The following is a 25,154-nucleotide window of genomic DNA, read 5'->3' on the forward strand; positions in this document are numbered from 1 at the left end:
AATAGGGCGTTTATGTCGCAACTTTTACTGTTATCTCAAGCCGATTACTGTCGATTTTTACAGTTTTGATAGGGTAAGAGTGTATGAACGACACAATATGAGAGACTACCAGTGTCATAAAGCTTCATGGGAAGGAACTACGTGGACTATCGGCTTGAGATAACAGTAAAAGTTGCAACATAAACACCCTATACCATGGGATATCTACGGCATTGACAAGACAGAGGTTTGGCAACGTTTTTCTCCTATCTTTCTCCACTGCCATTATAACGTGGACCTCACTATAGGTGTTCGATGAATTATCGATTATCTCGACCAACATTTATAGTTCTCGTTTACGTATTTTTTATGGGGCTGGGTTCTACCGGAAAAATGTCACCACTGATAGTAAATTAATGCATCCATTATATGAGTATTATTTTAGTAGGCCTATTCATCAATTAACAGTCTATCAATTAATGAAAATTAATTGAATCGTCTTTAATTTTTCTAAAATATAATTTTATTTTCAGGATCTAGAAATTGTATTTATCTACATCTTAAAACCATTCCGCAAGTAATGTGCATCAATGTTCCCGCACCTCTCGAATACCCCCCTTCTAAGCACTCCCAATGTGACCCTGTAGGCCCCTTATCCTCATCGTCACCCCCTTTTATCAGAATACTCCTCATTCAAATCGGTCACCGTCCAAAGCCCGTGGCTCCCCAATTAACCATCACCTCCGCGATTCTCTCAATACCAAACTGTCAGCTGATTACGATCGGCCGCAGCATTACTCATGTGTTTGTGACACAATTGTCACAATCTCAAGTGTACAAACCATCCGGATGACAAGTCAACTCACATATTGATCACCAGAACACTGATGAGATGATCATCTCAAGACAGAGGATCGGCAACGTTGTTCTCCCATCTTTCTCCACTGACATTATAACGTGGACCTCACTATAGAACAGTTATTTATAGACAACATATATATATATATATATATATATATATATATATATATATATATATATATATAGTAATGAATGAGCTATTCATTAAATAATCAATAAGCTAGTAAAATCTATTCAAAGTAAGATTTTAAAACAATGAGATTCTAGAATTATCCACAATTTCCAAAACAATGTTGTTATTTTCCGGTTAATTATGGCATAAAATGACGAAATCTGCCATAAAATTAAGAATACGATAAAATATATTATCGATGTTGGATACATTATCGATTCTTTATTGATTCATACAACAAATACATAATAAAAAATGGTGTGGGAAAAAATAAGATAACCTTGTGCTATTTCTCTCCCAAATTTAGATAAGGTTACACATAGTCCGAAGTAGGTTAATACATTATGCCGTTATTAATTAACCGGGTTTTTATGCAACCGGCACTTGGAAAATTTTATTAGACATAATTAACAATGAGTTTTTTATCGATAAGATTATGCAAGTGGAATAAGACATATAACATATGTGTTACTATTCAATTATGGCGTAATCCAGCATCCTTATAGTAAGCTCTATTGAATTCCTTGATTCCAATAGTAGAAGATTTGTCTACTGATATTTCTGGAGATCAGGATGTACGAGATATGGCTATAAAAATAGCATTATTGCTGCAAAACATTCGATTTTGGATTTATACATTTCCATGAGCTCCGTCATGACTTTTTCTTTCATAGTTGGGGATTCTTTTCTTTCAAGGAACTGAAATCTTGAATATTTTACCAGATTTTAAATCAAAATAAGCTCTCAGAAGACGACCTCTACCACTTGAAGTCTTCACTCCGTTATAGGAATATGAGGTACATTACAGGTTTTGATAACACTAAACACATATTAACTCAAAATAAAAGGGTTTGCAACAATAATATTCTTATTTTATAGCCAAACCTCATAGTTCTACATTCTACAATATGGCATCAATATTTCAAGTGCGTGTGTAAATAAAATAGCATTAAGATTGTTATTAATTCAACGTTTAATATAAAAACGTCATAAATTGTTACAATAAGGTGATATTGTTACAAATAAGAATGATTTGATCAACAAGTGAACATAAAGTGTTGAGGAATAAAAACAAAATTATTCCCCATATTAATACCGATTAGAGTTTGTGTGAATTAATGTGGTATGAAATACTAAACTTATGAATGAGTTCATTCCACCTATAAACTGATTCAATAAATTTATTCGATCTTCCAACTGAACCAATGAATTCATTCGTCCATTCAATAGAACAAGCATATAAATAAATTTGTGAAACGAACAAATTAGTTTATTTATTCCATCTTTCAACTGAACCAATGAACCCATCCACCCATTCAATAGAACGAGCATCTAAATTCATTCATTCAGTAAAACGAACATATAAGTTCATCCATTCAACCAAACGATTGAATTCGTTGAATCTTTCAACTGAACCAACGAATGAATCCACCCATTCAACAAAAGAACAAATGAATGAATTTCAATTGATGAACGAATTCATCCAACTAATAGCTACACTTGTTAGCAAAATAAAGCACAGTGGTCTGGTTTCGACAGTTGACGTAACAATAGAGAAGCAGTATTGTTTAGTAACAGTCGATAAAAATATAGAAGAATTGTTTCACGTTCCTGAGCTTCGAGTGTGGACACTTTTGCTGGACCCTAGCAGTGTCCCAGATCCTGGACACAATTCCTGGACTCTAGCAGTGTCCACGATCCTGGACCCGCTTCCTGGGCGCTGCCCTGATGATACTGTCCACCCGGAGGATCATCTCGGCCGCCTCGGAGGCAGATAGCAGCACCTGTCGCTTCACCACATACGACTCTGTCACTCCATGCTCCTTCATGCAGCCGATCTTGCCTTCATCCATGTCTGTCCGATAAAAAACCCTCGATTAACATTTGTCCCGAGATTTTCACACATCAGACAGTAATTTTAATTCTATCCACTAAACTTTGATACCTCTTGATTCTCGTTCAGGCGCCCTTTATTCTGTAGTCAAATACTCTCATTAAATAAAAATCAAATAATTTATTGTCACACAAAATTAAAATGTTACAACAACGTCATTAATAACACAGAAAACATCAGTTTAAAAATCGATTACAAAGAAATCTTAAACTTATTTAAACATTCATTGACCAGTGCTTTTTTTAAATATTTACAGTAACTATTAAAGCTCATTCTTTTGATATTTTCAGGCAAAGCGTTATAAAGTTTTATTGACATGTATTGCCAGTTTTTCTGAGAGCTTGTAAATTGGCAATACTCGACTCTTACAATATTCCTATTTCTAGTGTTATGTTAGTGTATACTAGTTAACGTCATATTCATTTTCAGTTTTCTTCACTGAAATCAAGCATGACAATACATACAAAGATGGAAGTTTTCAGATACTTTAATAACATTAATTGGGAATTTTGTTCTATTAATTATTCTGATTTCACAGCAAGTGAATAATTGTATTATCCTACTCACTTTTACGATGGTCATTTTTTTCTTAGCCTCTATGGCAATTGGCCATAAATAAAATGTAAATGCATATGAAAGGATTATTCTTTCACTACAAATTACTTACAATCCTGATTATTCTTCAACATAATTGCTCTGAAGTTTGTGGCATTTTTCATATCAGTGGACATGCTTACTAAAACCCTGTTCATAAAATGCTGCCGCCAAATGAGTTACGCCGGGCTATGACGTTGCTTTGGAGCACCTTGTTATTTTGCAAGTTCTACCCTCAAAGTCATGTCTTGAGTTTGGGGAAAAGGTATACGTTACAAGTAGCCAAGTCAGGTTTGTATGGTGGGTGATAGAAACTATCCCATTTGATTCGCTAGAGAAGTGGTTTGGTTGCACCAGCACTGTAAGGCCGAGTTGTTATGCATCACAACGATTCCAAAATCATTTCAACTAACATCTTCAATTTTCCGACACCATTATCGCACAATATCATCACTCATAAAGTTTCCTGCGTAAACTTGAACAAATCTTCGTTAGATTAATCGTGAACTATTTGTTATTTTTGCCTTTCGCTTGCAAAAACTAATAAAGCTGTACGACTAGTACTTGCGCGACTAGTAAGGCGGCCTTGTTTCGGGGTCCATAGCTCGACAACAATGAGTACGATCTGGGAGGACCTGATTCATTCTAGGAGGACTAATCGCGTTCCATGGGAGCTTTTGACAGTTCATAAACCGGTCACCATCTTTGATTATCCTGCACCGGTGCAGAATTCATGGACCGGTCGGAAACATAAATGATCCATAAAAAGCTAACCGGAACCGGAGAGCTCCTAGTCGAAAGTTTTAGCGTCATAGGAAGTGAACAGTAGATGTCTACGAAAAAGGTAAAAGTTACAATGGAGGAGCAAAGCAAATATGAAGTACTTTATTCTTTTGAAAATATATTATATCCCATTATAAAGAACGAGGAAGATAATTCATTATTGGCGGGTAAGTTTATTTTGTATTAAATTATCGACAATTAACTTAGTTTGGTATGACTATCTTATTGAAATAAGTTATGTATGTGTTCATTACGGGATCTATCCAAAAATGTGTTGGCGTTGATTGGGAAATTGTAAATATTAACGCTTTGTTAATATTCCATAAGGACATGAACATAAAATTAATTAATTTAATCACACTAATTGTAGAATAGAAGAAGAGATCATAAGTTTGTTTGAGAGCATGAGCATGTTTGTGTTTTGTAAGACATAACCTACATTTGTGTGAGACCAAACAAGCTCCAGTGTTTACACATAATAAAATAGATTTCAAAAGTGCGCGCCAAACTGCATGGATCGGTTCATGTCAGCCATCCCATGGGAACACTAGCGGTGCACCATATAAAGCTGGTTTGGCAGCCATTTTGTGGTGCACCAGGGGCAGTGGATCTGGTCCTCCCAGAACCTACTCATTTATTGACGATTTGACCTCACCGATCACAGGGGGTTTGGAGGACAAGCTGTCCAGCTCTGTGAAAACCACCCCCATACCGCTTGCCTGTGTCTTATGATATATGATCGAGGGTTGAAAGAATGGCCCTTGATTCTCCACTAACATTCAGGTTTTCGACTGTACGGACGTATCGTACGTTAGAGGCCAGCCTAAGCAGTGCTTGAGCTGAGGGACTAGTCGCAGAACCAATACCAAATATATTCAACTCAAGTTAAACTTAAAATATATTATTAGTGAATGTAACCAATCTTACCCAATCCAGAGGTGTTGCCACCCTTGACATGGGCGGCTCTGAGTTCGCTGACGAGTTGTGCCGAGTCGTAACCTGCGTTGTCAGCGATTGTGGTGGGCAGCTGCATCAGTGCCTTGGCAAACGCCTCCATGGCAACCGCCTCTTTGCCGGCCGTCTTCGCCGCCTCCTCCATTACGGCGCAGGCCATCAGCATCTCGCTGCAACCTGCAGACGCCAAAATTAGATATTGAGGCCAAGTCATATGAAGCGTTTTCAGAAGAGTCGGCAGGGTAGGATTATTAGCTGATTCCCGAACGTCAACCTAATCAGCCAATCGGATTGGGTAGATGTTCATGAATCAGCTGATAATCAGCCAATCGGAGAGCTTCCTGCCCTGCCGACTCATCTAAAAACATATGGAAAAACGCTTTGGGTGGCTTGGCACTAAGGCTGAGCACCACACTTATAAAAACTTTATCGGTGACATTTTTCAAAGTTTTTCGATTTGGATACTATCAAGTTACCAAAATGTAATAACTTTCCACAAAAAAACTTTCTCAGCATTTTGAATTTTTGAGTTATGAGCGCTAAGGGTATGATCACATTGAATATGTACAAGTGTACGCGTGGTCATGCATGAACTAGCGCGCAGATGAGAAACAAAATCTGGAAAGAGCAATAAGAACACATACACTCTAAACGCGTGCACTAACTAGCTGCGTTCAGTGTGAGCAGCTACAGACAGGTCACAACGTGTTACAATGGCTTTTTCCAGATTTTGTTTCTCGGCTCATGCATGATCTGACTTGCACTTACACGCATCTAATGCGATCATACCCCAAAGGTGAAATCTTTGGGGCGATCCATTTCAGAATTATTATCATTTTTTAAATGAATACAATTATTTTAGAATTGGTAGTAAATAAACTCACGAGATTCTGAGTATACATTCTCCAAGATATTCTTCATCAAATAACTCATTTTATTTATCAGAATCTAGGAAAATGTATTCTACTTCGAAACAAGCTATTTCATTTCACAGAGTAGTAAAACTAGGACATCTATTGGATCTACGAATGGGAATTTATTCCATTTTGTGATAACTCTATTTCACAACTGATATTGAGAGATAAGAAATTAATGTCTAGAAAAATAAGAGAATAGGACTAAAAACGAGATAAAAAATTAATTTATACATTGAATTTGAATTATGTTGGATGTGCCAATAATTATTGCAGATTATTTTTTCAATTTTTTACATAAAAGCACATCAATTGAGATCGGGGCGGAAAAATAAGGATAGCGATAGAAGCTAAGAAAGTATCGCCTTCACAACAGCACGGAAAGAATAAATATCAAGTAGATTCTGTATTGAATGAATGAGAGTTGACTGACCTCCACCATAGACGACCCTGGTCTCCCTAACAGTAGCGGCGAGCACACAGAGTGCATCGTGCAGCGATCGGTCGGCCTCGTCGACAATCTGCTGAGTGGCTCCTCTGATCACAATCGAGCAAGCCTCGCCCAGCGGCACTCCGCCAAATCTCAACAGGGTGTCTTCGCCAATCATCACCTGCAAAATAGAAGAAAACATTATAAGAAATTGTATGAAAGGAACAAGTTGTACATCAAATTTTATTCTTCTCAAATCACATTGATAAAGTTCAATAACACATGTCTCACACACATTAAAAACATATTACAAGAGCAAGAGTATTATAAACCATCTTATGCCCGTGTTTTTTTTTCACTTACAATCTATGGTTGAATTATTGTATTTGTCATGCTAGACTCATTTTGATTTTCTGTACATGTATTTATGAGTGTGAAATAAATTTGAATTTGATATTACAGTCGATTTAAAACAACCTTCGAATTGGAGGAATATTCCGAGCGGAGTAATGAAGGGAGATCAGCCAATCACAATGATGAATAGTCCTAGAAAGATTTGCAGTTGCCAAGTTGTCGATCAGACTCAGTTGATGCAGTGCTTTTATAGAGAAAACCGCGTACCGTATGCGTGTCATGAGCAGTTGGACACTCACTAAAGACTACAAAACGCTGTCCGCTTTAGCAACATCGCTGCCACTGTATCCCTACTTTTCTCTGCTCCGAAAAACCCTACAAGTCGGAAGTAGTTTTAAATAGACTATATATAAGTTGAAGGTATTTATTTATTAGGTTAACAAAAACAATACAACGATCGGAAAAGAAAAAACATGCTATTGCCCAAAACTTCCTCAATTTCGTAATTTAGTTTCAAATTGTCCAAATATAGGTACATAGGTATTGTAATGTAGTTGAGTTAATACTTGTATACAATTTTGGGAGGAACAGTTTTGGGCTGTGCCTGTTGATCCTCCACCAAATTATTAAAAAAAATAATTGAGTATCATTGAATCAATAAAAAAGTATGAAGAATATGAGGGATTGGCATGAGATTCAGACTGATAATTATGAGGAATATCATCATACAAGACTTTGTATGAGCTGTAATTAACGGTAATGTATTTTAAATGTATCATGACATATGCACAGCCCTGTTTTGTCTGATCATACTTGTATGATCAGGTGAAAAGTTACGTTGATCGCTGGCCTGAAGACGTTATTAAGTAGAAGTCAAGTTCTGGACTTGCTTCGTAATGTGTAGATTTGATGAATCAAGATAGACATTCAGGTAAAAAGTTACGTTAGTTGCTGGCCTACAGAAGTAAAGTTCTGTACTTGTTCCGTAATGTGTTGAATTGATGAATGAATATGAGAATTCAGGTGAAAATTTACGTTAGTCGCTGGCCCAAAGAAGTAAAGTTCTTGACTTGTTCCGTATTGTGTTGATTAGATGAATGAATAGCAATTTAGCACTATGACTGACCTCTTCGATGACTTGACAGCGACCCAGTTTGACCTTGCCGGGCTGGTCGAAGGTGGAGACGATCTCCCCTCCGGTGACCAGTGCCAATCGCTCGATGCCGTCAAAGTCCGCATGCTCAATAGCCATCACTCCTGCGTCCGCGAACAGCTGTTCCGGGTAGTTGTAGATCAGCTGTCTGCAACCGACAAATACATACAACTGTTTTAGTGTAACCGACTTGAATCTTAGACCTCACTTCGCTCGGTCAATAAACAAGTTCCTGATTAAATGTCTAATTTATTAGTTCATTAACTGCTTGATTATTGATGATTGACCAGCAGAGTTGTTCAAGTGTGATGAACAGAATAGTTAATTTTGTTGGAATCCTTTCGCTGTGACGACACAACATGCATGACAAGCATATGTGTACACACATGTTCAAAACACGTGCCCTGTCGTTAGTGGCTACCTTTATGTGAAAACAAGGTAATGAACAGTAGTAGTAGAAAGATTCTCTTTGAAATATCAGAAGGTTTCTTCGAACGAGATGAATAAATGTTATTTTTCCTCCACCTACTGTCAAAAGTACTTACTTTACTCCCTGAAACATGATACTAAAGTGTCACTTTTTTGCTCTCGGTACTAAAAAACAGAAAAACTCCCTAGGAAGTAAAAGTGACTCCATTTAAATAACATGGGAAGCATCTCTATTTTAAAAAAATACATTTGGAATAGGTCAGAAGGTCTAAGCTCAGATGAGGAAGCATATAGAGTAGTCATTAAACCAACTAAATTCAATACCTCAACCAGACATTTGATCGATATATAAAATTTATGTTTGTGTGCTGAAATTATTATTACAAACTTCATATCACTATACTAGAAAAAATTTATATTTTTTTTCTTTTAATCCATGTTATTCAAAATACCAGCCAACGAATATTACTTATTAACTAATCAAATTTGAAACGGGAACTTAATCATAGCTGTAGTTGTGGCTGTCATTGTTGTTACAACTTTAGCCGACAGATAGTGCTGTCGGAGGAGAACTGTGATTACAAGCCAGCTGTTTCTGTTTACTTTTTAGATTATGTTGTAACACATTGTTTGGTCACATATGTTTTTAAAAATTATTTTATTAGCAGTTTTTATAAAAATGTAGGTGGAGGAAAAATGTTGTGTATATCACGAGTGAAAAATGTTTTTTCTCCCTCAGGAAAATTGTTGCCCTCGGCTTCGCCTCGGGCTTCAAACTTTTCCCTCAGGGAGAAAAAACAGCACTTTTCACTCTAGATATACAAATAACTATTTACTTTTAGGGAATGCTGATAGACTGAAGTGAATCTCACTTAAGCTGGGTTTTCGTTTGTGCGTAAATGCCGTCGTCGACCACGACAAGGAGAGAATCTCAGATTGGGTGGATTTCAATTTGTCTACATAACCTAAAAGATTATGTTCAATTATGATGCAGTCACGTGTTGGCACTTTCCAGATTTTGTTTTTCGGCTCATCGACGTACACTTGCACATACAAGCATTCATTGTGATCACATCCTTACCTGTTGATGAAGACATTGCACTCGTGCTTGATGATCTTCTCGACTTTGTCCTTCATCTTCTCCTTCTCGGCCACCTCCAGTTCGGCGATCTTGGCCATCGAGTCGACGCGCACGCGCGAACCGAACACTTTGATCTTGTCGGTGTCCATCGGTGTGTTGGCGATCAGGATCTTTGCGTTCTCGATGCGTTTCGGCTGGTGTTGGCCGATTTTCTTGTCCAGAAGGAAACCTAAAAATACACAAATTCCTACCTCTGAGAAAATATCGGGGATCAATTGACTAATTAATGTTTATTGGATTGTTTACAGGTAATTGAAAATGTGAATTTTCTTTTGTGAAGAGACTTGGAACATTCATATCATACATGCATAGATACAACTTGAGATGAACTTGAATATGTTGTTACTGAGTTTTCTGCATTGAATTGAACTTCTGAAATCAGAGTTTAACCTTCCGGAAGTCGCGCCCTACTCAATCACACGAGCAGTCACGTGTTGTAATTTTTACAACATCCTATTTTTATGTGTTATGTACTCTCTTTACTGTCGTAACATATTAATTAATTGTATAATTAATATTCTATCTCATTGGATTATTTTACGCCTATGAACATTTGCATGATTACCTTTTCGTAGCCCAATAAGATACATTAAGCAAAGCCAAAAATTCTGTGTTATGGTTCGTTGTCAGTCTCTTTCCCTATCATATGCACTACTTATGCACTGTTGCGACTAAATGGCACCTGAAGACTGAACCATTGCTCGTTTGATACTGCAACTCAGTGGACTGATGGGCAGAAAGTTTTGGAATGCATAGGTGACTCATTAACTGACACCACCCATTCAATAATTTTGTGCAGCAAAAAAACTGACACTGTTGTACTTTTTACAACATCGCGACTGTTGGAAGGTTAAACAAGTCACGACAAACAGAATTCACAGATGGCTTATGCATGAAAGAGCAAAATTAAATTTATTGAAGACAATTCTATAATGATACTCTAACTTCTGAATTTTCATGAAATGTGTCACTGGGTGGGAGCTGGGAGGGAGTGCTTACCATCATCGAGGAACGAGTCGAACAAGGCACCTCCCTTCTTGCGAATGATCTGAATGGCGGACAGGTTGCCGGATCCCTTCAATCGCAGCACTGCGTCCACGGCCAACTTGGAGAAGTGTTCCTTGTACTGAGACAGGATCTTCGAGCTCAGCGTTGTGCGGGCTATGTTCATCAGGTCTTCACGGAATGAAGCCTCGTCGCCACTACAAAATCAAGTCAATCAATATAAATTTATTGGATAAATAGTTGATAATAAAATAATATAATCTAGATAAATAAAAATCGAGCCTCAAATTTTGACATTCAATAACGTTTTCATGTGTGCACCGAATTTGATGATTATTTTTAGTTGTGCTCGTTATGTTCAGGACCAGGTTTATGGCCTTTCAAATTTATAATCCGACTTCAGGACTCTTTCCTACGGTCCTTCAAAGTTTACATGTAATCCTTATGGGAGAAGATTTGTGAGCTGGCCACACACAGAAATAAAAATCAGCTGTTATAATCATTGCATTATCCAACAGCAGTCGGTAGATAGTAGAGAAGAGTGTGTGCTGCTCCATAACCGCCCATGTATTCTATTCTCAACGCCCCGACTAAAAACAAAATGACTGTTTTGTGTGTAACCATCCAGCAGTGCGGCCTCAGACTAAAGACTTACATGCTCTAAAGACATTGCTTTGTTTCGAATAATTGTGCTGTCTTCGGTGTTTAGAATTATTTTTTAGTAAATTATTACTAAATAAATATATACCAAGCACATAGGATGTCCATATTGAGATATAAATGTAAATACTAATTGTTGGATAATTTTCATAAAAATATAGTGATGCTTCAGATTAAGCTAAGGCTAAGCACACCTGAGGAGGCGCGGCTTGGTGATACAAAGTGTTGACATTGCCTTATCACACCGTTCCACGCCATACCTGATTCAGTGTGTGTGACTTCTTCCATTCAAACCAATAAGCAAGAAGCACCTGGATGCAAAATGCAGCATCGCGCCTCTTCAGGTGTGCATCCAGCTAAAGTTTGTCATGATATGTATTAACTATTTGGCGATACGAAGTTCGCCGGGCCAGCTAGTTATAGATAAATATTTTATTAGAAGCAAGAGTAAAAGGTGAAAGAATTGATGCGACGACAGGTATTTATAAAGATTTGAATAGAGACAGACTTCGATTAATAACAATAATTATGTTTCTTTTCCTTGTACACACACAACGGCCGAGACAGTCATCAAATGTCCCAATAACCTTTTTGTCATTGTAATTCTATCTCAACTGTTTTCCATGCATGAAATCAAGCCGGTAAGAGGTGTTTGCAGAACAAATAAACATGTTTCTCATTTCTCATTACAGCATACTCGACTGTAATGAATATTTTCTTTACAGTCGAGTATGTTTCCTAGTTCCGAAATAGGAACAGAAAACTGCTACAAAAACTACCTTCAGCGCTCCAGGTGGATGTTTTTCTTTACAGTCGAGTATGTTTACCATCAATCAAAATTACGAACTAAACATTGTCGTTTATTCCTTGCACAATATTATTGTGAACGAGATGAAACTGAATTAATTCAACTATAAAATTATTCTGACAACTTACAAGACTGTACTTTTATTGACATCTATACATTTCCCCAGAATTAACATGAAACATACCTATATAATGAAGTCCACATTCTAATGGCAGTGAAGAAAGATAGGATAAAAGCGTTGCCGATTCTATTAATTAGTTTAACTATAAAATTATTCTGACAACTTACAAGACTGTACTTTTATTGACATCTGTACATTTCCCCAGAATTAACATGAAACATACCTATATAATGAAGTCCACATTCTAATGGCAGTGAAGAAAGATAGGATAAAAGCGTTGCCGATTCTATGCCTTGCCACTGCCTCCTAAGGATGACAGCTGATACCGGTATATCTGATGGAATATTAACTATTCATTCTTGTTTAAAATAAGCAGTTCTATTCGTCAATAATGTATATTTTAAATGATTAAATAGTAAATTTACATGAGTGAGATTAAATATTGTGACAACTGTTACTGGAGCCAACGTTTCTTCAGTTTCAAGTTCCAACTTCTACTCAAAATCTGCAAGTTTTGTCATTGCTATGGCAAGGGAGTGTAGAGGTTGGAACAAAAACCCAAGGACAGGCGACAATGCCAGCAATTAGTCATGCTGAGGGTGCGAGCTGGCACTAAGGCCAAACACCAGCAACAAAACACATGTACCACATTCCAGCCACTAGGGGCAGCACCTCCCGGAGCCGTTGAGGGATGAGACAATGGGCCAGGGGAAGGTGACAACCACGAGGAGTAATGAATTTTGGCACAGTCTTAGACGAGCAAGGAAAAGAGCATGTTGGAAGGAGTAGACGTTTCCAAACCCGCAGCCCGATGGGCTGAAATGCAGCCGCCTCCACCTCAATACAACCCACCACCATTCTTCATCATCAAGTGAACCACCAGCAAATTTGTGCTAAAATAATTAAATTGTGTCTCGTCGTAATAATGCTTTGTGCTTCGTAAATAGTGTCGTCGGGGAAAAAAAAGGTTAGTTTTAAGATGTCATTATAATTTATTATTTGTTGTTGTTTGTTTGTCTGCCACCAGAATTGAAATAATTTATTGTCTATTGTTGTTTTTAATTTATTTACAGTGGTTGTAAATTCACCAGTATAGTAATTTCCTAATGCATTTGACTTTATTCATTTATTTTAGTCAATGTTTCTTAAGAGTAAAACATGTCATAAGGGACTTGCCCTACATCAACAGATGCGTTTGATTCTAAAATAAAATGAACAATTCTTTATCAATCAATGTAAAACATAAAGGGTAAAACATAAACTTAAATTATGTAAAATATTCTGTTAAATTATTATTAAATTTAAATCAATTATTATTATTACTTACGTTGGCCAACTCTGGTTTATTTGTTTCATGTTCATGTACGATACATATGAATCGATATAATTTGATCAAGTTTAATTATTTCAATATAACGGCGGTATTTGAAACACTTCGTTTTCATTCTAACATCCACGTTATATCCCCTCCCTTCTGAACTTAGTTGGGAAAGTAATGTGTAGATCAAACTTATTGATTGCAGGTTTTCTTCATTTTTTTTTTAATATTTATAATTGTTTAGTTTTCATGTTCTGCCAGAGGACTAGTCGAGGTAAATTTAAATTTTGTTTTCAAGGGTCGTTCCTTCTAATTAACGTGGCGCCAGGGTTTTTTTTTATTATTGTTTTATTTCTTTGTAAATTTCTTTAATTAATTAATAACCAGCAGTCAGTAGGTGTGAACTAGACAATATTCTGTTGATTAATTCAACATGATTAATAACCGATATGGCAAGGCAGATGTTGCAGAGCTAGAAAAAGATAGTGCTATCTGCTTTGTCAAATGATAGATAAGGATAGCTACACCATGTTGATCAAAGACTGCCATTATAACGTGGACCTCACTATAGGAGGGAGTGCTTACCATCATCGAGGAACGAGTCGAAGAGGGCACCTCCCTTCTTGCGAATGATCTGAATGGCGGACAGGTTGCCGGATCCCTTCAAACGCAGCACTGCGTCCACGGCCAACTTGGAGAAGTGCTCCTTGTACTGAGACAGGATCTTGGAGCTCAGCGTTGTGCGGGCAATGTTCATCAGGTCTTCACGGAATGAAGCCTCGTCGCCACTACAAAATCAAGTCAATCAATTAATTTATTGGATAAATAGTATAGGCTATACAATGTTGAGTCCTGTTGATAATAAAATAATATAATTATAGATAAATAATTCATTAGAAGCAAGAGCAAAAGGTGAAGAATTGATGCAAGCACAGGTATTCATAAATGTTAGAATCGAGGCAGACTTCGATTAATAACAATAATTATGTTTCTTTTCCTTGTACACACACAACGGCCGAGACTATCATCAAATGTCTCAATAACCTTTTTGTCATAGTCATTCTATCTCAGCTGTTTTCCATGCAGGAAATGAAGCCGGTAAACAGCTGTTTGCAGAACAAATAAACATATGATTCTCATTACAGCATACTCGACTGTAATGAAACCATATGTTTTTTTTACAGTCGAGTATGTTTCCAGTTCCGAAATAGGAACAGCAAAACTGCTACAAAAAACCTCCTTCAGCGCTCCAGGTGGAAGTTTTGTCAACTACTGCAAAATTCCTGATTCGGAATTTGTAAAGTAGATTATGTTAATAGAATGAATGTAGTAAATTCAGCACAAGCCGGTAATGTTTTCTATTTCTCAAAATTATTCTTCTCTAGATTATTATGACAAAAAATAGTATAGGTTACTTGGACGTGACTGTCTTTTCGATGTCTGTCTCAGCTAACGCCTCGATTGGAAACATCATTCTCAACTGCAAAAGGCCCCTTCCCGTCCTTGTGATGTGAGATACTATTTTTCGTTTTATTAAGTCTACCTTCGTACATACATTCAGATCGAGGATCGTCATTCATGTCGGATCGTCTTAGAACTCACAGTCAAAAGGTATAGGAATCAGCCATACAACGTCTTACAACCCTAAAGGAAATGGGCAGGCGGAACGATCCTTGGGGGTTGATTGAAAAACCATCACTTTGGGCTTGAAAAGCCTTGCCTTGCCGATTTCCAGGTGGGAAACAGCACTTCCAGGAGCACTACACTCAATCTGACCACTGCTCTTCTCTACTGACCACAGCGACCAATGCAACCCCGCATCAACGAATGTTTCTCCACCCTCGACGTTCTCAGACCAGCACATCTCTTCCTTATTGGTGTAATGATTGATAGTCGATATTATCATATCGATAAGTCAATGTCTAGTATCGATAGTCATCAATGATTGACGCAGTCGAAGTAATGTCTGTCAGTCTGTACTTGTCAATTGTATCATATTTGAGTTTCAATAAATTAATCATATAATTATCAAGTTGTCTTTTACTATATATTCTCCCGTCACAACTCTTGGTTGTCAGCCCCTGGCTCAGTCTGGTTGAAGAAACTAGTTAGAAGATCAAGAAGTGACCCTTTAGTCGAAGAGGTTGAACTCATTCAAGCCAATTCCGAGTATGCAGTCATCCGTCATCAAGATGGACGTGAATCCACAATATCTCTTCGTTATTTAGCACCTAAACCTCAGAACTCTTGAATTAGAATAAATTCTCTAAAACGGGGGAAGAATGTGGTGATGCAACCATAGCAACCGTTATGTTGATTCCTCCTATTCAACCAATCATGTTCAGTTCAATTTGATTAAAGCCTACATTTCTGAAAAAGGTCTCTAATTCTGTTACAGTATACAAAACAGTACATTTCATGGGATATCTCAGAAATTATTGTGATTTTCAATAGGCTAACTATTGGGTATATAATTTTTGAGACCATTGCAACCAGCCCCAAGTTAATATCTTTCTTTTGAAAAATTGTACAATTTAGTACATTTCATGGAATATCTTGAAAATAATTGTTTATTAGGAAATTTATAAGAAACATGAAATCGATGTTATATTTTTCCCCAATGCTCAACTCAATAAAAGAACAAGCAAGCTCCAGTAACTCACTCAGTTATGAGGCTCTAAAGCTATTTCCGATAGTGGTTCAGAGCCGACCTGAAACAGTCAGGGAAAGACCAGGGCGTTTTTTCATGCGCCAACCCAATCAACCAATCGGAGAGCTTACTGCCCTGCCGACTCTAGAACGCCGTCTGAAAACGCTTAGTATGGTCTGACGCTAAGGTTGGCCGTCCACTGGAACCGATTTCGTCCGAACTAGCATCGGACGTAAACTACCGAACTCGTCTGAACGATCTCCCAACAAAGGAAGCTATAGATGCTCGTCCATTGCAACAGGTTCATACATACGTCCGTGCACGGCCTCTCCAGCCGATCAAGTTTTTGATCCGAATTGAATGAGATTTTCCGGCTCTATCCGGCCGAAGTCGAGCTGAGACAACATCATCCTAACCTCAAAATTGTTTTACAGTCTTGTCTGTTATTGGTTTTTTGAACTGTTCTGGTTCATAAAGTTTCAACTATGGACAATGAAAAGTTGATAAGTTTGGTTCAAGAGCATGTTCCATTGTGGGATATGCGAGACAAAAGATATCATCGTCGTGATATTCAAAGGAATCTGTAGACATTCTGTAGACAAAGATTACTGAAAAAATAGGATCTGAAGGTAAGATTATTGTAATGAATAAATAATTTAGTGGATATTTGTTTATTCAATTTTCAAAATCTCAATATAATCATTGTTTATTAAAAACTTTGGTGGCTATGATAGTAGTTATCTCAATAATTGGCAACTACTGAACTAGACTGACGTAAACGGTTCTAATGGACGACCATATTCGGCCGAATTAACGGCCGGCAGATTCGTCCGATCCAACGGCCGAACAGATCGGTTGAATACGGTTCCAGTGGACGGTTACCCTAAGTTTCTCTCTCTGATAGTCATCATTGAGGGTTAAGTGTGAGAGAGGGCCGACTGCGCCCTAGCTTCGCCCTCCCAGGTATAAAATAAAGGCAGTCATTCTATTCTATTCCCTCACACCCAAACAATAGACTAAGCCCCATGTCGGCATCATCACCAGGAAACAAATTGAATTATTAAAGACTAGATTGAAATAATAATAATATTAAGAGTATTGGAAATTGTTAAGCACCAACCTGTGATCCAGAGATGCTTTTTCGAGGGCTTCTCTCGCTACTTCAGTGGCTCGTCTCCACCCGGAAATAATGATCTGCGGATGGATTTTCTGCTCAATCAGCTTTTCAGCTTCTCTCAACAGCTCGGAGGCTAAGGAACAAGCACAATAAATAGCATTAGTATGATGCAGATTTGAATTTAAAATTCAAACTCAGCTTGTTGAAGATGCAAAGTAAACGGAAAGTCAAGGATTACGAGAATGTTCTGAGTTTTAGTTCCAGTGGGACATCAGAAAAGAGCAGAGCATGTTTACCCTCAACCATAATTTTAAAATTTGTCTTTTTCTGTTCAATTTTATTCAAAATGTTTAATTTTTGTCACTAAAAACTGAAATGTATCGCTTATTTCTTGCACTCTATATCCATCCAAAGACTGGACTGAAAATTTTTTGAACGAAATAGAAATGAATATTAGCTCTAATCTCACTAATATGCCGCTTCCACACTGTTGTCAAGTGTGTACAAATGTTGACGAGTGTGAGAGTGTGGATGGCTACTATGCCATCGCTCGCCTACACTCCGCCCACATAGTTGGGGACAGCTATAGTTAAAGGTGTAGCAAAAGGTGCTCCACCCACATACTTACAGAGCCGCTTAGCAAGCGACTTGGCGAGAGTGTGGAGCTGGCATTAAATGATATTACGTGCCACACTTGACAGCTAATTTATCAAAAAAATGTAGGTACCCAAGTTAGCTACGTTGAATCTCCAACATATTGTCAATCTTATTGCTAGATAATTTTGTTGTTCCTACAATGTTCAAGTAATTTAGATTTTACCTACATTATATCGTTGACAGTATTGTCATTTTTACGGTTAGATACAATTTATCTAGTTGTTAACCCTAAAGAGACACACTGGGGTGTTTCACACCCTAGGGATTTTTTTTTCTGTTCTGCAGTTGACAATATCAAACAGATGGGAATTTTCGCCCAGTCTAAATTAGGTATGAAGCATTGTAAACTGCTCTCCACCACTTCCAGTCAGTAATAGCATTCTACAAGATCACCAGCTCATCTTGTTCTTCGTTTGGGGTGTCTAACAACACAGTGTCTTTTACGTAGGACTTTTATCAAATACTTTTTTACAAAGATTTACTTGTATTGACCACTACGAATGTGGTATGGGATGATGGATCAGATTGAAATAAATGCTATGATTCTCTACAACTTGAGGTTCAAAACAATAAAATGAAGAGACGTGAGTTTTTGATGAAGTTGTCATTGGCAATGATCAAGCCATTCCTTCAAACCAGATTAGGAGCTCCAACACTTAGGCGGAACATAGGTACTTCTAAAATTGATATAAATAATGATAGCAGTGCTTTACTTTCGATTTCTGTATGCACTTGGAACAAAAATGATTAAGAAATGATGAAGTATGGGATAAATACTTTTTTCTCTGTATTTTTCAAAGAAACATGCAAAATTAAATTGGGGTGTTCAACACCCCAGTGTGTCTACTGTGTTAGCATAAAGTAAGTGTGTCTCTGTAGGGTTAAATCATACTCTCAACTGACCTATCAGTGACAGGCATTGTGCCATTATCTGTGCATGTCTAACTTATTAACATTGGACATTATTTATTAGTGGGCTATATACATTTATTCATTTTTTTCTTCAACAGTTGACATTAAATCCGAGCAATAACTGAAACTGTACATTTAGGGCCCTGCCACATAGAGACCGATCTGTGATTCTATAGGTTTCTATATTATATCTGCGATCCTATAGGTTTCTATATTATAGGGGTATTCACAATGTTGTTTTAGCCAGCTAAAGTGCTATTTGATAGCTCTGGATTGTGAACGCCCCATCTAAAACCAACTGGTATAAGCTAACTGCAAAAGCGGATAATTTTTTTAATTCAAAGTTTATAACCTCACCAAAGTTTTGCTACTAAATATGACCAAAAAAAATATGGCCGCGTTTTAACAGAGTTAGCGGGCTCAAACCTGCGCTATCTGCTATTTTTTGACGTAGTAATATAGCATTGAGTTAACACAGACTTAGCAAATAGCTCGACTGAGCCAGCTAACTCCAGCATTGTGAATACCCCTTATATTTGCGATACTATAGGTTTCAATATTATATACATCACAGGTCACTTCCATTGTGGCCGTGCTCTGAACTCACCCAAGACAGTGACAGAAGTTGTTCCATCCCCCACCTCATCATCCTGCACCCGGGACATATCGACCAATATCTTGGCGGCCGGATTGTCGACTCCGATAGCTTTCAAGATGGTGGCTCCGTCGTTGGTGACCTCGACTGCGCCCTCGTTGCGCCCCGTGGCCACCAGGATCTTGTCCATGCCCTTGGGGCCTAGTGTGCTCTTCACGAGGTCGCCGATCGCGATCGCCCCGATGAACGACGACATTCGCGCCGTCTCACCCTTCTCCTCGTTCGCCTCATTCTTCAGAATGCGCACTGGGTTTAGAGACACCTGCAACACATCAATTTATTTGTTTATTTATACATTGATACATACAATATCATTCTCAAATATGAATGATTGGAAAAGGAACAACAGGCTTAAAGCCCAAAACTTAGATTTAGATAGAAATTATCCAAGATCACCAGCTCATCTTGTTCTTCGTTTGGGGTGTCTAACAACACAGTGTCTTTTACGTAGGACTTTTATCAAATACTTTTTTACAAAGATTTACTTGTATTGACCACTACGAATGTGGTATGGGATGATGGATCAGATTGAAATAAATGCTATGATTCTCTACAACTTGAGGTTCAAAACAATAAAATGAAGAGACGTGAGTTTTTGATGAAGTTGTCATTGGCAATGATCAAGCCATTCCTTCAAACCAGATTAGGAGCTCCAACACTTAGGCGGAACATGGGTACTTCTAAAATTGATATAAATATTGATAGCAGTGCTTTACTTTCGATTTCTGTATGCACTTGGAACAAAAATGATTAAGAAATGATGAAGTATGGGATAAATACTTTTTTCTCTGTAGTTTTCAAAGAAACATGCAAAATTAAATTGGGGTGTTCAACACCCCAGTGTGTTTACTGTGTTAGCATAAAGTAAGTGTGTTTCTGTAGGGTTAAATCATACTCTCAACTGACCTATCAGTGACAGGCATCGTGCCATTATCTATGCATGTCTAACTTATTAACATTGGACATTATTTATTAATAGGCTATATACATTTATTCATTTTTTCTTCAACAGTTGACATTAAATCCGAGCAATAACTGAAACTGTACATTTAGGGCCCTGCCTCACAGAGACCGATCTGCGATTCTATATTATATCTGCGATCCTATAGGCCTAGGTTTCTATATTATATCTGCGATCCTATAGGTTTCTATATTATAGGGGTATTCACAATGTTGTTTTAGCCAGCTAAAGTGCTATTTGATAGCTCTGGATTGTGAACGCCCCATCTAAAACCAACTGGTATAAGCTAACTGCAAAAGCGGATAATTTTTTTAATTCAAAGTTTATAACCTCACCAAAGTTTTGCTACTAAATATGACCAAAAAAATATGGCCGCGTTTTAACAGAGTTAGCGGGCTCAAACCTGCGCTATCTGCTATTTTTTGACGTAGTAATATAGCATTGAGTTAACACAGACTTAGCAAATAGCTCGACTGAGCCAGCTAACTCCAGCATTGTGAATACCCCTTATATTTGCGATACTATAGGTTTCAATATTATATACATCACAGATCACTTCCATTGTGGCCGTGCTCTTAACTCACCCAAGACAGTGACAGAAGTTGTTCCATCCCCCACCTCATCATCCTGCACCCGGACATATCGACCAATATCTTGGCGGCCGGATTGTCGACTCCGATAGCTTTCAAGATGGTGGCTCCGTCGTTGGTGACCTCGACTGCGCCCTCGTTGCGCCCTGTGGCCACCAGGATCTTGTCCATGCCCTTGGGGCCTAGGGTGCTCTTCACGAGGTCGCCGATCGCGATCGCCCCGATGAACGACGACATTCGCGCCGTCTCACCCTTCTCCTCGTTTGCCTCATTCTTCAGAATGCGCACTGGGTTTAGAGACACCTGCAAACACATCAATTTATTTGTTATAATTTGTGATTTTCGAATAATATTTTTTGCATAAAGATTAGCAATGATACCGTATTTATGGACCAGTATACGAAGATAGGCCTGAATTACCTTCCTCTTCACCAATAACAGCCATATGGGTTGCGTCAAGAGTTTAAAATATAATTATCACTTTTAACATTTATTACATTAATTGCAACTATCGAGATGGCAGTACACGTCAGACAAGGCCTAAAAAGTTGTTTAGAAAATATTCCTGAATGGAATAATAAAACGGATTTCTCCTAAGCCAACACTTAAGACAAAGACGCGGATTCCATCTAAGACAATGAGGCATACATACGAAAGATGAATTTTATTTATTCATTTGGCTTTTATGAGCAGAGAAATCCTTATGGAGGTTTTGCCTTGCCTTATTACCCAATTTTAGACCCTATTTACACTCAATTTTATAGGTTATATATTGGGTTCTTCGTCATCACTAGATATTTATACTCTTTCACTTCATGAATTTTCATTTTATGGAGTTTAAAAGTTTTTTTTTCATTTTTAAGTTTAAAATTGAAGTTTAAACTCATTTCTCAACACAAATTCACAATAAAAAGCAAAAAAAGTAGCCTACAACATTCTGTAGCAAAAAATTGCACATTAGGCCTACAAATTAATATTTTCATGACAACCATGATGGAGAGAAAGAGCTTTATGCAGAGCCTCAACTATCGGCCTACATAAGATTGATAGGGTGGAAAACGACAATGCAATTTTACGTTTAAGATGATAGAACGACGATGGATAGAGGCGATGTATCGTTGAAGCCAGAGCCCAATTTGGGCTGTGGCGCTATTAAAGATTTTTAGAATTTTATTATTGGTAACGCGGTGTCAGTTCAAAATTTTAATGCAACAATAAGTAGAGCAAATGAAAATCTTTGAAAAGTAGATGGATAGTGAATAATCCAATACGTTATCAACTATGAGGAGTAATGAGTCTGATGTTGCAAATTAGGACGTTCCTAGTTACAATAAATAGCCCAAACTTACATATTATTCCTCCTGGCTTCAAGATTCAGTGACTAAAAAAGTGCATGACATAAGCATAAAAATTGAAAAAGTTCTAAGTAAAGTTTAGGATCTACGTTTGTATAAAGATATAAAAGCTATAGCCTTGAATTAAATATATTATAATGTACAGTTAAATTATTTTATTAGCTTTGAAAGATTTTATTATAATTCGATTTCCACTGGTAAACAAAATATAATCTCTTGACGCAAGTAATCTATTTTTAAGTATATTTCAATTATGACAAAATATTGCTATGCAAAACTTTATCTTAACTAATATTGAATTATAATGAAAACAAAGGCGTATGAATCATGTACAGAAATGTTAACCTAAATCATAAATTTTAGGTCAACTGCTAAGATGATACATATGTAACTCACATTTATGATTAGAGACACATAAATTAAAACTAATACCCGTATCTTAAATGTGCAAATAAATACTTTTACTTCATCATTTATTTTTTCACAAATAAATCAGTTTCCTTCCAATGATACTGTTAATACATTTCATAGATATGACTTGATAACATCGAGTGCTAGACTAAGAAAAACATTGAAAAGCCACAGTTAAATCTATAATGTAAACTGTAACAAGCACTTCCCTTTATCCATCAGATTGTTGCCGCTGAACATTTAAAAAAAAAACTATTGAGGGCTTAAGGTTAGAGGATTTCACTGAAAAGATGAGTATCTAAATTGTAATAGTTTTATAAATGTGACAAATTGACTTAATTATTTTAAAAATTAAAGTTAGTATTAAACTGACGATGCTATATTGTAATTTATTGCAAAAAAGATCTTGTATTCTTAATGAATATATTATTGTTTTGAATACATTCCGAAAATTTTTAAAACGTATTTATCAGAGGTAAACAGATTAGATAAGCTACTGATCTTATTCGCATGTGCGGAAAAGAATCAGTAAATCATACTAAACATTTATTTGATAATCTCTTCCAGTATTAAAATATAAGATTACTCATAACTGCCTGGTTCATTAATAAACTCAGAATAGATATCGGTAACACATTTTATCATCTTACTTATTATTTGTATAGGAATTATTAAAATAATTAATTTTTCTATTTTTGCAAGTAAGCTGAAAAACCTCTTATATGCGGTGAGTGATACTTTCATACTGTACTTGCACTACAGTGTTGTTATTATCTTGTTACTATGCTAGATTTTTTGGCTTTTAAAAATTCCATGATTTCAATTGATTCTTTAAATTATTATTAATAAACCAACGGATGCATGGAGCCACTAAGTAGCTTTCAATATTTGACGAAGAAATTATAAATAAGTAGGAATAACTTACTAAGTTGAATTGATTGCACTTATGCCTCTTAGCTCTTAAATTACTGAATGAAACCTATTTTTTCTATGACAGTAAATTTTAAAAGTAAGAGTGTACGATTTTCAACTGGAATATACTATTATTTTATGTGATCAAGACTCCCACAATGACTTATAAACTTTGGCCCCAAGTACGGGCAGAATAGACGCGCTGAATTTATTATGCGCGTCTTTAGAATGCATAGCCTCTTATGTGGAGCGTCTATTTTGCTCGTATAGTTTCCCAATCTGTTTCCAAACTTTGAAACAATTGTTGAATGAGTGTCTTGATAATTGGTTTTGTGTCTAAGTAGCTTTTCTGCTAGGATCTTTCGGCAAAGATTTGAACATGCTTGATCTAATATTACTTAGAATTTAAATTCTCCTTAACTATTGATTTTGGAAGATCTTTTCCATTGCATGACACTCCCTGGGAATCTTTTGCTTTCTCACAATTTTCCTTTATTCTCTTTTCGTCTCTCACAACATTTTTTTAAAGCATCTCCCTCCATTTATTTTAGATCTGCTCCACATCTTGCGATTTTTTGTGGGTTTCGTTGTCTGTTTTTATTCTTTCATTTTGCTTAAGATAATTATAATTTCGAGTGATGTCACACCAAGCCACTAATGACCGCTCCGACCGAGTGTTAAGGCTTCAGCAATGGAGTAGGTGAGACCATGTCACAACAGACGCTTCCCCACATCTTATATAATATAAGCAGTGCATATAATTTGTCCGGCCTAATGTGAAATCATTCTTAGAATGCTTTATAAAGTACTGTTGCACATACTCGAGTTAAGTCGAATGAAAGTACATTCTATTAATAAAAAACAATATACAAATCTTGAAGTTCAAGAACTTGAAAAGGACCTAAGTTAGGGTCGAAACTAGTTGTTGATCTATTTTAAAGTTTTTAAAAAATAAAGGATACTTTAAGATTCGTATAGGCTTATTGTTTTTATTAATTTGTTAAAACGTAGCCCATGTGAGAGAAGTGTTTTTATACATTCTATTCTATCCTATACTTACTACAAATTAATACCAAGGCTATTATTCTGGACTTGATGTAACTTTTCAAAAATACAATATTTATATCATTCACCTTCATTGTTGATAATGAAATAGGGATTTCATCCCATTGATTCGCCTTTTATCTCTCGGATGATAGTTTTGGTCTACTATATTACCGTAATTGAAAAGAGAATTCTATTAAATTCTCGAAGTGTCTTCCAAGTTTACTGAAAAATATTCATCCGTACAGAAGTAAGGTAAGTCTATAACAATATCATGTTCATGCTATATGAAAAGGTTGATTATATTCCTTCAACAAATA

At 36.7% G+C, this 25,154-nt stretch overlaps 1 protein-coding gene across 1 annotated transcript; it reads right to left on the minus strand.

Moving 5' to 3' along the window:
- Window positions 1–1,967: 1,967 nt before the first annotated feature.
- Window positions 1,968–19,838, minus strand: LOC111048191 (T-complex protein 1 subunit beta). The gene is made up of 8 exons (XM_039439323.1): window positions 19,514–19,838; window positions 17,341–17,470; window positions 10,658–10,860; window positions 9,599–9,827; window positions 8,062–8,236; window positions 6,585–6,762; window positions 5,211–5,414; window positions 1,968–2,867 (listed from the first exon to the last, which is right to left on the minus strand). The coding sequence occupies exons 1-8, from the start codon at window positions 19,755–19,757 to the stop codon at window positions 2,695–2,697; spliced, it is 1,536 nt and encodes a 511-aa protein (XP_039295257.1). The 5' UTR covers window positions 19,758–19,838; the 3' UTR covers window positions 1,968–2,694.
- Between the last annotated feature and the right edge of the window lie 5,316 nt (window positions 19,839–25,154).

Source organism: Nilaparvata lugens, chromosome 12 (assembly GCF_014356525.2).
Source record: "Nilaparvata lugens isolate BPH chromosome 12, ASM1435652v1, whole genome shotgun sequence".
Taxonomy (NCBI): domain Eukaryota; kingdom Metazoa; phylum Arthropoda; class Insecta; order Hemiptera; family Delphacidae; genus Nilaparvata; species Nilaparvata lugens.